Source organism: Phaethon aethereus, assembly GCF_964289735.1.
Source record: "Phaethon aethereus genome assembly, chromosome: 1".
Classification (NCBI taxonomy): domain Eukaryota; kingdom Metazoa; phylum Chordata; class Aves; order Phaethontiformes; family Phaethontidae; genus Phaethon; species Phaethon aethereus.
The window spans coordinates 149,972,778-149,988,553 of NC_138575.1; the positions used below are offsets into that span (position 1 = coordinate 149,972,778).

General features: G+C 40.3%; 1 protein-coding gene across 1 annotated transcript in view; it reads left to right on the forward strand.

Annotated features, from left to right (window-relative positions):
- SLC9A4 (solute carrier family 9 member A4) overlaps positions 1-2,536 on the forward strand; it is a gene marked incomplete at its 3' end in the record, with an annotated part of 36,560 nt that extends 34,024 nt beyond the window's left edge. Inside the window, exon 12 of the mRNA XM_081996396.1 lies at positions 2,235-2,536. Coding sequence (XP_081852522.1) covers positions 2,235-2,536 — 302 coding nt within the window. The remainder of the gene's footprint in view (positions 1-2,234) is intronic.
- Between the last annotated feature and the right edge of the window lie 13,240 nt (positions 2,537-15,776).

Consider the following 15,776-nt stretch of genomic DNA (forward strand, 5'->3'; position numbering starts at 1 on the left):
GAGCAACAACTGAATTGCCCACGGAAACATAGCAGGACAGTGTCAGAGAAAATATGGAATTTAGGACACTTGAATGTTGATCATTGTCTCTATCTGTAATCTCCCCAACTCCTTTCTGTGTTTATTTAAGTGAACCTGAAATGGGTTCCTTAGAAAATTTCCTTTTAATTTCTGGCAAAATTAGCTATAGCAATTGAAACCATATTTTTACTCTTTGTATCAAAAACTTGGACAACAAAGTTTGTTTCCTGCAGGTGCAAAATTATTTTCTTTTTTCCCTTTCTGTTTTACTCTGAAAAAGATGAAAGAAAAAGAGATCTCTCTAGGCAAACCATCCCCTTGGGGCTGGGCATTCACATGTGATGGCAGCAGAACAGAAAACCCTAGGATCTATTCAGGGGGGAAAATCAAAATTACTCAAGGCGATTTTTTATTTGTTTTTTTTCATATAGACGATTCTTTTCCCATCTGTTTGTCAGGAGGTCATAGTGGGGGATGTGTGTCTTTCTAAAAGACTCACACTGTCCTACACAGCTGTATCAGACCTAAAAGCATTTCAGACACTTTCAAGAGACCAAGTCCTAGTATAGCAGACAGGCACATTTTTTTCAGTAGGGAGAAGAGTAAATCCAGAGGCAGTGAACACAGGTACGTTTTTACTAGTAGCTGGGCCTGAATTTGAGCCCCGCCTTGTGAACTATCCAAATAATTAGACTCCAGATTTTGGCCCCATCCTAGGTGCTTTGCATAGCTATTCACACCCCTTTGAATGTCCGCAGCAGGAAGAAGCCACCCTGAACTCCTCTCGTAAACTCGTAAATTAGGACATGATGAATTGCACTTGGGAATCAAGAAGAGAAATACTTACTGTGTGGGAAATTAGGATGACAACCTCATATATGCACATACGCATTTACAGAGATAAATGCCACCTCTTCTGTCTATGCCTGGAAGCCCTCCTGGAATAAGCATCCTCCAGCAAGCTTTGTTTAGCTCTTATATATTAGCTCTTATATATAGCATGTGCAGAAAGTTTAGTAACTAAGAGATCAGAAATGACCACAAATAGATCCTTAAACCCTCTACCAGCTCTTCCTGCCACTCATACAAATGGATGATTTCTTTGACAGTATATATCATTCATACTTTGTAGCAGTGATGCCCCCAAAGGGCTAAGCAGAAGAATACCTGTCCTATTATATTGCTCATGGTGTGGTATGCCCACATGGCCTAACAGAAGCAGGTTCTGCTGTTAAAGAATTCTGTGCCCCTGTTCAGTGGAAGGTAAGTGCTGGTGCATGCGCTCTTTGTGCCAACCGTGAAGTAAACATTAGCTTAAAATAATTTAATAGTTATTAAGCTGCAAAAACTTGATAAATTTTGACTGTGTTACTATACCCAATACACATCCGCTTTAAGTGCAGCAGGATATAGTCTGATTTTATTGTTCATGGACCTTTGTGTTTATCTCCCAAAACCTTCTAGCTTGTTATGAGCTGTTTCTTAAATTAACTAATTTGGTAGTGCATAGTCGGACTACAAGTGGCTTTAAAAAAAGTAAAAAAGTATATTCTCTAAACTCAACAGAATGAGACACCAGTTTTTTTGCAGGCAATTTTTTGCAGGCAAATTTTTACTGTGTACTTGTGGCAAAGAAAGCTGGTAGGAGCAGGTCTGACACGCCCAATGTAATCAAAGCGCCCTAGAGTCAAACCCCTGGTTTCAGGTGAAACTGCTTTCTTCCCAGTTGTTAATCACAGGTGACTAGTAAATTTGATTTTCGGTGGCACTAGAGTCTTCTCCTTGGTCAATTCTGTCTTCTGCTGTGGGTTTCACAACGCTTTCCAACCACAGTGCTAGCTATACTTGGGAAATCTGTAGAAAATTGAAAGCTACATAAAGGAGCACTCTTGCCCTGCGAAGGCATTGGGCAGCTCTGCGAGGCACTAGAAGATAGCTGAATGTGCTTATTTGCTGGGGTTTCAGGGTAGAGGCAAGATCAATAAAATCTTTTAAGCATCTTCTTTGCTTTGGGAAGAAAATAAAAATTTAGGAATGTTTTTAGTTCTTGACTGCTCTCTTATTCTACAGCAATGATTTAAAATGCTTCAGTTCCAGGATTTAAAACTGTAATACTGTATTGTATTGAATACCCTTCAACTGTCCTTGCCAATACCATGGTGTTTCTCTTCTCTGTTCTTCAAAATATGAATTCTTTATCAATTTTCCTTCAGATCACCACAGAAGTGATTCTGATGCTTCCTTCCCGGTAATATTCAGACCCCAACCCCGACTACGTCCACTTGAAGCAAAGCACCGCCAGGAAGAGCTGATTCCAATGGCACGCTTGGATAGACGAGCAGGCCCATCCAATCTGTCAGGTCGAAGAGGAAATTCAATCAGCCAGCATCGTTTCACCAGAGCAGGCAATCTAGCTCTAATGCCAAAGTCTCGATTCACCGTGGGAGAAGTAGAGGGGTATGAGTCAGAAGAAGAGACAGTAATCATGGCACCAGCCAGGCCATTAGACATATGAGGAGGAGAGAAGAGCAATGTTTGCATCTCTAGGGCCCTTTGTGCACTGCTCCAGAAAAAATAACAAAGCTCTTACATGAACCAAACCACAATTTTCCTTTTGGGACTAGTGCACTTGTTCTCATATCACTTTCAAGCACTGTATCAAGGTACTTAGTGGCTTAGAGAAGACTCAAATTCTTATATGATTATATCAAGCTTTCTTTTCAACAAAATACCACAGGAAAGAGGGGAACATGATCTTTGTAGAGGTTTGGACATGTATTTAAATGGCGGCATTGGGCACATGCAATGCTATGGGTGGAAGCTGGTATTGTCTTCCTCTGTTCTGTACTATGGCCTGCATCCAGAAGAAAGAAACACTGAAGGACATGCTTGGCACAGGAGCACCTTGTAGGTGAGCTGTTTTTTTTCAAAGGGATGATTTGAGTCCAGAAACTCACCCTGACAGCTGCACTAAACTCAAATCTGCAGCTGAGAAATGCATCAAGTTCAGTCATGCTTTCTTCAAGTTTCCCTCTCCTCCGAGCTTACTTAGCTTACTTAGCTGCCCAATTCAAGGTCTGTAAATGCTACTGGAAGAGTCAGAGAGGTAAGAATTAAAGACAGCAGTGACGTCTTTATGGTTTGGGGCTTTTTTGGTTCTTACTGTTAAGCACTTGTATGCTCTGGTCTGGAAAAAACTTTTAACTGTTAAGTTATGACTTCATCACATTTCTTACAACGGGTTTCTGACTCAAGACAGGTAGAATCTAAGCTAACAAATTTGAAAAACGCCACTAGAGGAAAAAAATGAAAGCCCTTCTTCCCTTTTTCTCATGTTTTCAGTTTTTATGTTTAGCAGATCATAATGAATCATCTCTAAAGAAATTGTGCAAAGCTTTATGAAGCTTAAGTTCTGTTTGCACTTCCTCATTGTGCCAGAGAAATTATACAACTTCCTTTTCTGAAAGCAGTGGCACATTATTAAAAGAGGGCAGGATTCAGCTTTTGTACTGACACTGAATAAGCAATGAAATACAGTTCTGTACCTGAAAATCAACAAATAAACCCAGCTCCACCGAAAGAGGAAGTGCTCCATGTAGTTTTTAAACAAAAGCCTTGTGCCAGATCTCAATCCTATAGCAAGTTACATTGACATATTATAAATCTCAGTGAAAATGTTATTTTAGGAGAAAGAGTTATCATACAAAATCGGGTCTTAAATTGCACCGAGAGCTACCAAGCTGCTGTATGAAATTTAACTGAGGGCAAAACCAGTGCCTGTGTGATGTGGTCCTTAGGCCACAGAGCTGAGATAGGTGGGTGGAGCGAGGTGATGGAGGTGTGGGACCTGCTGCTGTATCACAGAGTTGGGAGGGGGTGGGATCTCAAAACTGGCTGGTGGGTGACCTGAACTGGAGGCGATCCTTGGGGACAGCAATAAAGAGAAAGGGGAAACCTGAGAGGAGGGTGAAGAAGGGATAGTGTCTCATCTTCAAAGGGAGGCTCAGGAGAGAGATTAAACAGAGGAAATACTGCAAGCTGCAAATTCAGCATTTCCTCTTTAAGAAGCTTTAATCAACGGGTTGTCTGGGGGAACTGGAGAGATACAAACTGTGTGAGAAGAGGGAGTTTAATGGGATGTCTGGAGTGGCATGGAAAGGGACTAGACATACATCATGAAAAAGAGGAGTCTGTGCAATTTGGTCAGGGTATGTTTGACAGGCATACTTAAAATTTACTCCCAAATTCTTTATTAAATATTCTAAAAGTCATGGAGCATTTATATAACTGCCCATTGTAAGTAGGGAGCAAAGCATTCAATTTCTAATGACCGTTTATATTAGAATTAGAGAAAACCAATTAAGTCTTTATAAAATACAAATAAAACTAGTGCATAACTGGAGTCAAATCTCCCTTTTTTGCTTCATTCCCAGTCTTTCCTCTGACGAAATCAGTGAGCCAGATTTTCAGAGAATGTAAAGCCATAGAACATCTAGAAGTTAATAAAGCTCTTCCAGCTTTTGCAGTCTGGCCCCCAAACTTGTAAAGTCTATTTTTAGTTTTCTTTCCTAGCAATTAGAAAATAGGACTGGAAGAATATTTCCTTCTGTGCCATTAGTTGCTGTTAATGGTTTTGCTGGCCATCAGCCAAGAAGCAATGCTGCAGTTGCCTATATAAAATATGTTCTAATATATAAAGTTGTACTGTTTATTTGTTTTCATGGGTATTTCATACTTGTAGGCAAAAGAGTTGTCCTTAAAGAAGCACATTGCTTACGTTTTAAATAGCAATAACTACAGCAATGTTTCACTACAAGTAATTTACTCTGCGTCTATAGGCTCTCAGGCCTGGTCCATAAAGAAAACTGAAGTGGTTTAGGGCATGAATTTAAATCCACTGCTGGAGGATTTAAGTCCTCATGTGTGTGGGCATTCTTAAACTCCTTAACCTGGGTCACATCCAGGAAACTTGTGTTGATAATTTGCAAAGGTAAATTAATTCAAGATTTCATTTTTTTTCAGACTGGTACGGTGCTATTTACTGGGGAATTTAAATTGTACTCTGATTTAAGGTAAACTGGCACAGGAAACTCATGCCCAGAAGGTGAAGAATTATTATTCAGAATCCAGAGAGAAAATAAGAACTGAGGGAATTAAGACTATTTTCTTGGGGCAGGAGAATAGCGCAGGGCAGGTGAGTTTCAGGAAGGAATAATAATGAATAGCCTGTACCTTCGATGGCAGAGAAAACACTTGAACAGAACTTGCTAACCAATGAGAAAAATAAGACCATAATAAGGACAGTCGTAATGAGAACATATTTTAATAGTAAAAGCAACAACGGTCAGACAGAATATTGCAGGAAAAAGGAGAGAGTTATCAAGGTCAATAGTATGTTGTGAGCAACCGGCAATACTTTCCTATTTGTTGCACGGTGTGATTAACTGTTCGATCCTGTTGTTCTTGCTGCAGCTGTTGCTCTTCAACTAATATCCCAGGCAAGTAGGAAGGTGTAGTAAAAGGGGAATCTCCTCCTCAGAGGGCTTACCACCGAGGACGGCAGTCAGGACACGACAGCAGCCAGCACAGGGAGCTGTGGCCTCCAGAAGTGCCGGTGATGGGAGTGCACGGCAAGAAGGCATTGCCGTGGTCCCTCCTCCGGGGGCAATGGTGCCCACGGGGAACCTCTGCAAGGGCGTAGTCAGGGCTGCCGCTGCCGTCTGTACGGCGCTGGCGGGAGCGACGCGCGGGCTGCGTGGTAACGCCAGCGAGCAGGACGGGAGGACGCGACGAAGGACCTAGAAGCGGTTCGTGTGCCACATGTGGGGAGGACATCCGCGAAGGGGTGCAGAAGCAGGGGGAATAATTTGCCTCGTAGCATTGCTTGAAACTCAAGTGTGTGGAGTGGGCATGTGTCTATCAGAGCCTGAGAGGAGAAGCTGTAACAGATGGAAAAGAGCAAATGCCCTTGTGGCAGCTCTAAATGGACTGATTTACGGTGTGTGGGCCAAGAAAGTCGGCCAACTTAAAAGGCAAAATTTAGTTCAGGCGTGTGTAGAGCAATGAAGGAAGGTTATGTGAGATTCAGAAAAGTAGGCCAGGCTTTCAGACTGGAGAGACTGGTAGGGAAGAAGTAACCGTGACCATCTTCAGCACAAGAAGGATAGCTTAATCCATTTTTGCAAACGAGGTAGTCAGAGAAAGAGGGCCTGCAGGGGAAGTCATCAAATTGCTGCTGATGAACAACTTGACTTTTACATAACAGGAGATGAAAATAACTGTGAAATCATTCTTATTTTCTTGTTGGTATATTGGTTTTGAGAACTGACACTTTCAAGGTTTTTCCTGCTGCCGTTAGATCCTGAAAACTCATGTTTTATTGTCAAGTATCGATGGAAACTGCTATTTAAAAGCCGGTGAGAGACTAGAAAACATAACAAATATTTCCAAGCTTCTTTTCTTCATAGGTACTTTTTCTAATTTTCTATCTATGTATATTCATAAAACACAAACATTAAGAGTGGAAAAACAGATTACCTTATCTTTATATTTTGTTTGCTTTTTAGGTAGGACAATTACGTTTATTGTTTTGCCAAAGTCACTGTGCTTAAGAACCTTACAATTAGAGGTGTAAGGTAGCATGAGTAATATTCTGAACCAGCTACGAGTACTGGAAATCTATTGAGCTATGCTGCCAAATTTATTTCCTTTTGAGAATCTGTCTCAATGTTAATCACAACTGAAACTCCTTTTTCTTTCCTGCTTTGGTTTCACAGGTGTGAAATTTCAAAAGTTAATATCGGTTCTTGTTTATCCCTAGTCCACCCTTCCTCCTGGAAAAGGTTGAGTTTCTACTACCTTTCAATCATAAGAAATGAGGTACGGACTGAAGAAAACAACTCTGATTTTCAGTTTTCTTTCTTCCGCGAGGTAGATTGCCGCCACACCAATAGTGAACAGCTGGTCAGGAGTAGACGCCCAAAGTGAACATCAACCCTGAGTTTTTTTCTACTGTCCTTGCAGGAGCAAGCTAGGAAAAAAGAAGTATCTGTCAAGAATAGCCACAGTGAGCTGGGGGCACAGGTATTAGTCATCTGCAACATCCCTTTCACACATGCAAACATAGGTCGGATCATTAGACATCTGCTCAGTGCTTTCCCATCAGTAACTTATTCTGCTAAATACAATATTATCATAAAAGAAGCTTGAAGTTAAAATGCTTTTTTTGCTGGTATATATGTCAGGTATTAATTTAGACTCAGTTGGTAGTGGGCTTAACTCCATTTGCTCCTTCATCTACTGTATTATCAGCAGTGGTAAGGGGTGAAAATAACGAGTTACGCACAAATGCCAAAATAAAAGGGCTCTTATTTTTTAAAGATATCTTGGAATAAAACCTATAGCCCTCTAGCTAGCTTTATTCCTGCCTTTCTTTAAGGGTAGATTTCCCATGACAGAAGCTTGCACTGTGTGAGAAAACAAAATATAAATGAAATCCAGTTGCCCACATACATTCAGCTTCAATATTGCAGGATGCTGCATATTGATAATATTTGCAGTGGTGCAGTGTCTTCCAGGTGCTGCGTGAACACAAGGCACAGACAGTTCAGTTCAGAGGCAGGGCATCCTGAGAATTACGCCAGTGTTAAAACCCCACGTGAAAGGTGGAGAAACTTGCACAAAGCAAATGAGCCGTGTGTACACGTAACACAGGAACAGTGCCAGGAACCCAAAATGAGACCCTGGTCCCTTGACCCCACGTCTACCTTTACTTCCCTTAGGCTTTCAGGTGACTGAAACCCACAGAAAGGAACAAAAGAACAGGCTGAAACTGTTCCTCCAGCTCTCACCACAAAAAAGGAACAACCTGGCCAGAAGTTATGTTGTTTGTGCAGTGCTTCAAGCCAGGCTTCATGACCTGCTGTTTACAGTGTCCTGAAAGACATCAGAAAATGTTGCCATATTTAAGATCTATGCATAAAATACATGTGATGTAAAAAAGATGTAATTCTTCACTTATTGTTCCCTAGTACATTCGCTGTTGTTTCCTTCAAAAAACTACATAAGTTCTGCATGTTTTGCACAGTTACAAAAACTTGGTAATGTTGAAGGGGCTTGTAAAAACTGAATATACTACAGCAAATATACTTCTTCCTTGGAACCTGCAATGCCGGAGGCCAGGGAGGTCCCTTGAGGCACCTTTACGGCAGCTGGACTGCACCCCTGGGGCTGGTGTTCGGGGGAATGTGCACAGGGCAGCCAATGGCGCAAATCCATTGGACACATGTGGATGGCCACCTTGCAGTGATCTGATGAACGGTTGAGACTCCACTGACTCCAGCGGGAGCTCAAACACCTGCCTCACATGTAGACACCTTTGTGGTGAACATCAAAACGCAGCCTACTGAGTCTGAAGAGGAATTCCACTGTCCTCATCCCTTAAGCCATCTTGGCACCTATGAATGAAATGCATCTTTTCAAAGCTAGGCTTTCAGATTAATCGTCTTCTCCTCCTCAATAAACTAAGCTATTTCTGAAAGTACACGTAAAAATGTAATATATATATATTTTTTTTTAACAGTGTCTCACTGTGTACAAGTCCTATATTCTATTTATTTCTAAAGGACTCGCTGCAAGCATACTTGGCTCAAACTGCTGTAATGGGTTTAGCAATAGAAAATTGCGAGGCTCACATTACTGTGGGCTCAAATGGACCCTTTGGCCTGAATTCTTTACTGATAAATATCCCCAAATCTCTCCCCGTCATTTTCATAAGTATGCAAACATAGATTCAAATGAAAGTGATGACTGCTGACAAATTTGTTAAGTCGTAGCAATTTGAAGGAGCTCTTTCAGGAGCTTTTTTCCGTATTTTTCCCTAATGCAAAAATGCCTGATACTGATGTATCAAGCACTGCAGAGCAGGTATAATGGCTGGTGCCAAGACCAGATTTACAGGTCTTCTTCCTAAAGAAACATAGATGTAGGAACAAAATTCCAAACAACACTACAAACAAGTTTGCGTGAATTAAGTTAACTTCCAAAGCTCAAAAGAGCTCTCATTATTACCACTGTTGTTGTTGTTCTTTATTTTTTCCCAGCCTCCCACTATGTGTAGATTTTCCTGTATCAGTCTCTAACGGATAAAGTAAAACTCTGCTAGATGGGAGCATGAATTATGCTTTATCTGCTGGAAAAGGCATGCTTCCGCCAAAGAGGAAAAGAGCTGCAGTGACCTCTGTTGATGGAATTAAGCAATGTATTTATAGAGCCAAAGAGGAAAGGTGACACATTCAAATCCTCTGCTAGGATTAAATAGGAACAAAAGTAAACTGAGCAAAGAGGGAGTGGCTTTCAGGTTGCACATGAAAACGACTATTTCCCAACACCCACTGAAGTCAGAATCCTGATCAGGATAGTTGCCTTTTTAAACTGATTTTTGGACAGCTTGTTCCTTTTTAGCATGGAATTAAAAACTATTGGCTCAAGGATAGAGGAGATAACACACTGGGGTAGATGTGTTTCCTTCAAGTGCTGTATTGCATTCCTGGGGTTTATACCACCAAGGGATAACATCATGCCTGTAGGTATTACGTGATCTGAATTTAGTGACCAGTTCCCTCCGCCAGCCTAACACACGGTGTTCTTGAAGTTTTGAGGCAAAGAAGCTTTCCAGTTGGCAGGCTGCCTGCGGCAGAGAGAAGTATCTAGGAACTGTCATGCCTTTATGACCAAGAATTTGGAACATGTCTTTATGGGCTAGTTCTGATCCAGGAAAATAATTAAACACGTAAATACCCACAAGGATCTGGACCTTAATGCTTAACTTCAAGGTTGAGAGTAGCCTCAGTAAAGCCAAGCATTTAAGGATTGATCCTGTATGATTAAAGTTATTGAAATCGATAAGAAAACTTCCATTAAGAGCTCAGTAGAGCTGCTCTGTGGAAATCAGGGCATTATGTCCGTATTTTTTTTCAGACGACTTCTTTTGCTAAGGACTACTCAGTGTTAAACAGGGGCATAAAATGAGAATCAGGGCTTCGTACTGTCAAAGATACTTTAAGTTTTTGTGCTGTCCAGTAAGGAATTGGTACCCTCACCATTTGGCTTTTCTAGGAGCCACAGCAATACAGATTGGTATCTTTTTCGTTCTATGTCCAGTGTCTGACCACGATGACAAAACTGGGAGTTTTCCCAGTTCAGGTATTTTAATTTGTTAATGCCTCCACCAAAGCCTGAGATGTTTTATTTTTAGTGTACTTTCCAGAACCACTGCTGTCCCTCTGATCCTGTAACATCCTTCTCACAAGAAACAAATGGATATTGGTAATGACACTTTACTAGTATCCACTATAGTATCTTCATTCAGGCTTTCTAAAGAATAATTTCTGCAAGTGTAAGTAGGAAAAAAACCCAAGTTAATTCTGTTTTTAATAAAAAGTATGAAAAGCTGTACATAAAACAATATGTTATTTAGATATAGATAAAATCAGAAAATGAAATAATAGATCAGTACATTATGATACCATTAACTGGATGTTAGAGGTGTACTTGCTCTGCCAGTCTAAGGACATCAAGATACACAAAATGTAAAGTATTAAAATCAATCCTAGTTTGCATACGTTATAGAAGCCGTAAATGTTATGGCATCTTATACAAATTTCACAATAAACCCAAATACTATAGCTACCTATTTGAGAACTTCATGCTGTCAGGCATGAAGGAAGTATTGATGTATCTTCCATATATAATTAATCATCCTGGCAAAGACCTTCATTGGCTTCTGGGAAAATATATCTGGGGGTTTTTTTCATTCTGCATGAGTCTGACAAAGTTTTGTGGGGAGTAGTCAGGATGCGAAACACAGATGGGTGGTAGGATGGATCAATGATTTTTTTTCTTCAGTATATTTAGCATCCTACAAAGATCTCTACATATTAAAGGTCTCCAGTTACCCACTCACTCTTCTAAAGACACGCCAAGAAAAGGCTCTAATCGTGGGAGAGTTTATACATTAAGTACATTAATTCTACGTCAGAATAGCACATAGAACCATTCGATATAAAGAACAATTATTTTCTGCCAACCTTACCTTGTGATAGGAAAATTATTTGTTATTAGGTTGCTTGACATAATTCCAAAATGAACATTTTTAATATTGTATATAGCTACAACATTTGCACTGAAGGCTGACATCACCCATGCTGTGATATCTGTCCTAAAGTTGAGCCCCAGTTCCACGTGTATTAAGCTTTGCAACCCCAGGTATAGTTTAGGACGAAAGTTGTAACTCAAAAGGAATCAAAATATCTTATTGCCATTTTTCTACTGTGCATTCTTATTACCCCTCATTCAGGCTTTATAATTTAGTTCTTCTCCAGTTTACTCTTACAGTGCATTTATGAACATGTTCCTGAGTGGTTATTTGTGTACCAGTCTTCAGAGGTCAGCTCTTTTGGCTTATCTTATAGAAGAGAAAGGAAAAAGTCAGCAGTCATCTTTTTTTACATCTGGAAAAGTATCTTTTTTCATACAATTATAACTGTTTGACAGGAATTTGCTCAAAGTTAAAGAATATCTTTGGATGGAGATTAAAAATGGAAAATTACATCTTCAGAGATGTACTTTTCTTTAAATTACTAGTATGTGAAAACTGTTTTGGAACTTTAATTACTGCTACAGACTTACTACAAAATAAACTTTGCAATAAACCCTGGCTGATCCTTATCTATAACCAAAAATCTCTACACTGGCAAGAGTATAATATAGGGTGAAATCATATTTGGATTTGGATTTTTTTGCAACTGAGTTCAGCAAGGCAGGGTTTCCTTTTTCAAACAGCCCCAAACTCCTCCTTCTCTGTGTATGTGGAGATTATCTGGATCCTGCAATAATTGATGGTTGGGTCAATTGCTTGATTTTTTACAGTGAGGAGACTTACATACTTTCTGGTTTTGGCCTCACACAGAAACATTTGGGCATGATTTCTTAGGGTAAACTGGACAGTCCAAACCCAGAGTTTGAGTGACCTCCTCAGTTAGAAGCCAACTTCTCTGCTCAGTGCCAGCCCTGAACCCTAACAATTATGCCTGTTTCCAAAAACTGCATCTGAAGCTGCCATTCTTTTAGCCATTGTGATTTTGGCAATTTACATCTCTCTGCTCATCCTGTTTTAGCACACTGCAGGTGGGACAAACTTGAGGCTCAATCCCAGGAGAGGAGGCTTCGTCAAAAGCTCCCAGAGTACCAACCACTGCAAAATTGATCGGTAAAATCCCTTCTCATCACAGAATCACAGAATCTTTGGAGATCATCTAGTTGAACCCCTCGTCCATGGCTCTTTTTCCTTCTTGTGAGTAATCACTTGGAGAAGACCTGGACAATGCACATAGCTGCAAGTCACTTAGCAATGGCCAAAACTCAGATTCCGTCCCAGCACTGTAAGAAAACAATCGTGAAAAGAGGTACGTGTGGTGAGCAATGCGGGAGGAGGCACCTTGCTCAGCGTGGCCCGTGATTTTAATAGCAGCAGCAGGACAAATGAGGGGTTGGAATCCACCACACCTGGCTTCAGGTGTGCCAGCCCATCAGCCCGGGGTTCCTTTCACGTTCAGCTGTAAGAGGCAGCAGCTACAGGCAGTGATCAATGGGCCTGTACTGGGAAGCAACAAGCAAGCCCTTGTGAAGTGCCTGCTGCTTTCCAGGAGCCCTAAATAGAGCCCCGGGTGACAAGCTGGGACACAGATGCCATTGCTAAAGGACAGATGAGCCGCACTGAAAATAAAATTATGACTATGTTTTACTGAGGAGTTGAAGGGGTTTTAATGGATTTTGGTCTTTCTATGAGCAGCATCTGTACATAGTTTATGTGATGGTGGGGCTAAACTTGTAAGCAGTTGTTAAAAATATGCTGATATTTTTTACTGTAGTTCTGTACCCAGATACTTACATCAGCTTTAAAAAAGCCATTTCCAGAACATCTATCAACATCTGTATGGGCTCTGTGCCCATGTTCATCTAAGCAGCCCAGATATTTTGCCCTAAGAAGGTATTTGCCCGCGTCTGTATTGTCCTGAGGTAGTCCGGGAATCCCGCTGCCGGGGCTGCACTACCTGTAGGATCAAAAAATTGTTAGTCCCCCACTGCTGGACTTCACACAGCTTCCAGTTTTAAGGCATTGGACTTCTACAATAGAAAACACAGGTCAGACTGATTCTGAGGTTTTTCAGATAGCTAGCTGCTCTGGTTTATTTCAAATACTGTGGGATGGTTTTTGCTACCATTACAGGACTGGCACCAACATGTTGGTCTAGCTGAGATGAGAAGCAAACTGCTTATGTGACAAACTTACTGCACCGCAAGCCAGGCAGAGGTTGATTGCACAGGGCAGATTGGCAGCCTCTGCTCCTCTCCTCAGAACGGGCATTTGTTATTTTCCTGGTTTTTTTCAAGGTACCTGCAAGTGGAGAAGAGGATTTATCTATCTCTGTGTATCAAGAGGCGGTAACACGTTTCGCCAACTCTGTTAGAAATTTTGCTAATTCCGTTTTTTGGCAGTACATTCCTTCCTTAGGAGGTATAGATGGAGCGTCAAGCAGGAGGAGTTCAAAAAAACACCGGTAGTTAATGACTATGAACATAAATGTTCTACCTTTATTTTCCGTGATGTAATGTTCCACGAAAGACTGTTGCACAAGAAAGTGATCAGAGGCAGGTTAAAATACAAGGAAATGGATATAAACTTCTCAGTAGAGTAATGCTATCCTGACACGGCTCCTGTGAGTAGATTTGTTTGTTGTAGGCGTTGGAAAGCATTTTACCATTCCTCCACGCTTTCCTGCTTTACTTATTAAAATGGTTTTCTTGAGATTTTTAGTTTGTTTGTTGGTTCTTTTTCCTTGTGCAGCCTTTTGCTCACATTTTGATCCCCATATGTAATTGTGGGATCAAATCCTACTGGTTTTTTTTAGAACTTGTAAATGCTTGGGATTAAGTTGGGAACTCTAACATTCAAGTACCTATGCCTAGCTGAAATGATTTAAAAATACAGGAGCAGATTCCAGTTGTAATAACTGCATTCATGAAAAAAGGGAGATATAGTTTAAAACGCAGGACTTTGATCAGAGCTAATGACATGGAGGATATATAAAATACAAATAAAATTTTGTGTGTGTGTGAATGTATATATAAAAGGAAAAGAGGCTGGCTGTTAGACCATGCAGAAGCAGTAAATTTGTTCTCTACTGAACTATTAGTATTCCAGTATAATCAAACCCAGAATATAGGTAGATACAGAGGGTATGGGCGTCAAAGTGATACTGATGATCATCAAAGGATTGTGACCACTGAAAAGGTTTGTCAGATCATTCCAATGGTGTAAGTTGCGTATGTCTTGCATTTAAAAAGTTTACCAAATGCTGATAAAGTTAACTGAAGTCATTTCACCGAGACAAAGAAAATTTGCCATCTCTCTTATGATGCCAATGTGTCCGGTTTGTTTCTATAGCAGCCAGCAGCCATTAGTTTTTTAACAAAAGTTTCCACTCATCTGGAAGTTTTCCAGTGAAGTGTCCACATTTTCCATTCCTGAAAGCTCCTGTATCCATATTCCCAACTAAAATGCCATTAAAATTCTTTGCAAAGTTTTGTAATATTAGTAATTCATCCTATTACTTTTATTTTTTCATTTGGAAAATTATGATAATGAAAATATTGTACATTTTTCTTTACACTCTTTTGGAAGGTTAAATGAGGCATGGGGTTCAACCATATCATCTCTGAGATCAAGAGAAAGCTCTTTCTATAAAACAAAGGCTTTTGATGCTTGGCTGCTGCTCACTCTAACCACTGCAACATTGAATATTTTAGGGTGAGGCTCTGTTAACCCCACGTACTGATGCTATTCCACCCAGCACAGACAAAAGTGCTAAAAACCAGTCTGTACGTTAGGGAGGGTTTTGTGTACAGCTGGTACCCTTTATCTCCAGAGCAGAGAGGCAGAGTTTAACTGCTGTAGTCCTTTTGACTCTATGTTTCTTGTGCCTACAGGGAACGTCAACCCAAAGGCTTTCTTTTAACTCTCACAGCCTCACTGACAACATTCTCCCAAACAGACTTTGTCGTTATGTAGCAATGTGGAGGGTGGACTTTCCCATGGTATTTCTTCTTGAATGAATGAATGATTATCATTAATTTCTTACCTGATTGTTCTGTGCTAAGTTTCCCAAGGGCAGGATTATGTGAAGAAGTGAGGAAGGTTTGTTTTACACATGACTTTGGAACAACAATGAACTGGACTAATTTTTATTGAGAACAAGTTATATATAAAATTCTGTGTAAAATTTAAAGCCAAACTTCCACCAAATCATATGGAAAATTTACATCCATGTCAGCTGTCTGTTGATCCTAAAGCCAGTCAGCTGAGATCAAGAGTTAAAGATTCCGCAAGGGTTTATTAACTTTCTGCAATGAAAACATGGTGACCTAAGAGATGCAAGCAATGGCTAATTACCTTTGGCGAGTAGACTGGATAAAGAGAAATAAGAAGTAAGAAAAGTTGGGGACAGTTAAGCAAGACATAGACTCAACCCACTGAAAAGAAGTAAGAATTTGTTAAGTCTTGAAATGTATTTTTCTGAACCCTAACAGAAAGTTCATACACAGAGTTCAGAAAATGTCACCTACTCTAGGTTTCTTCTTTTTCTAGATAACATATGCTCAGTGTTTAACCCCTGCATACACAGTATCAGTATACA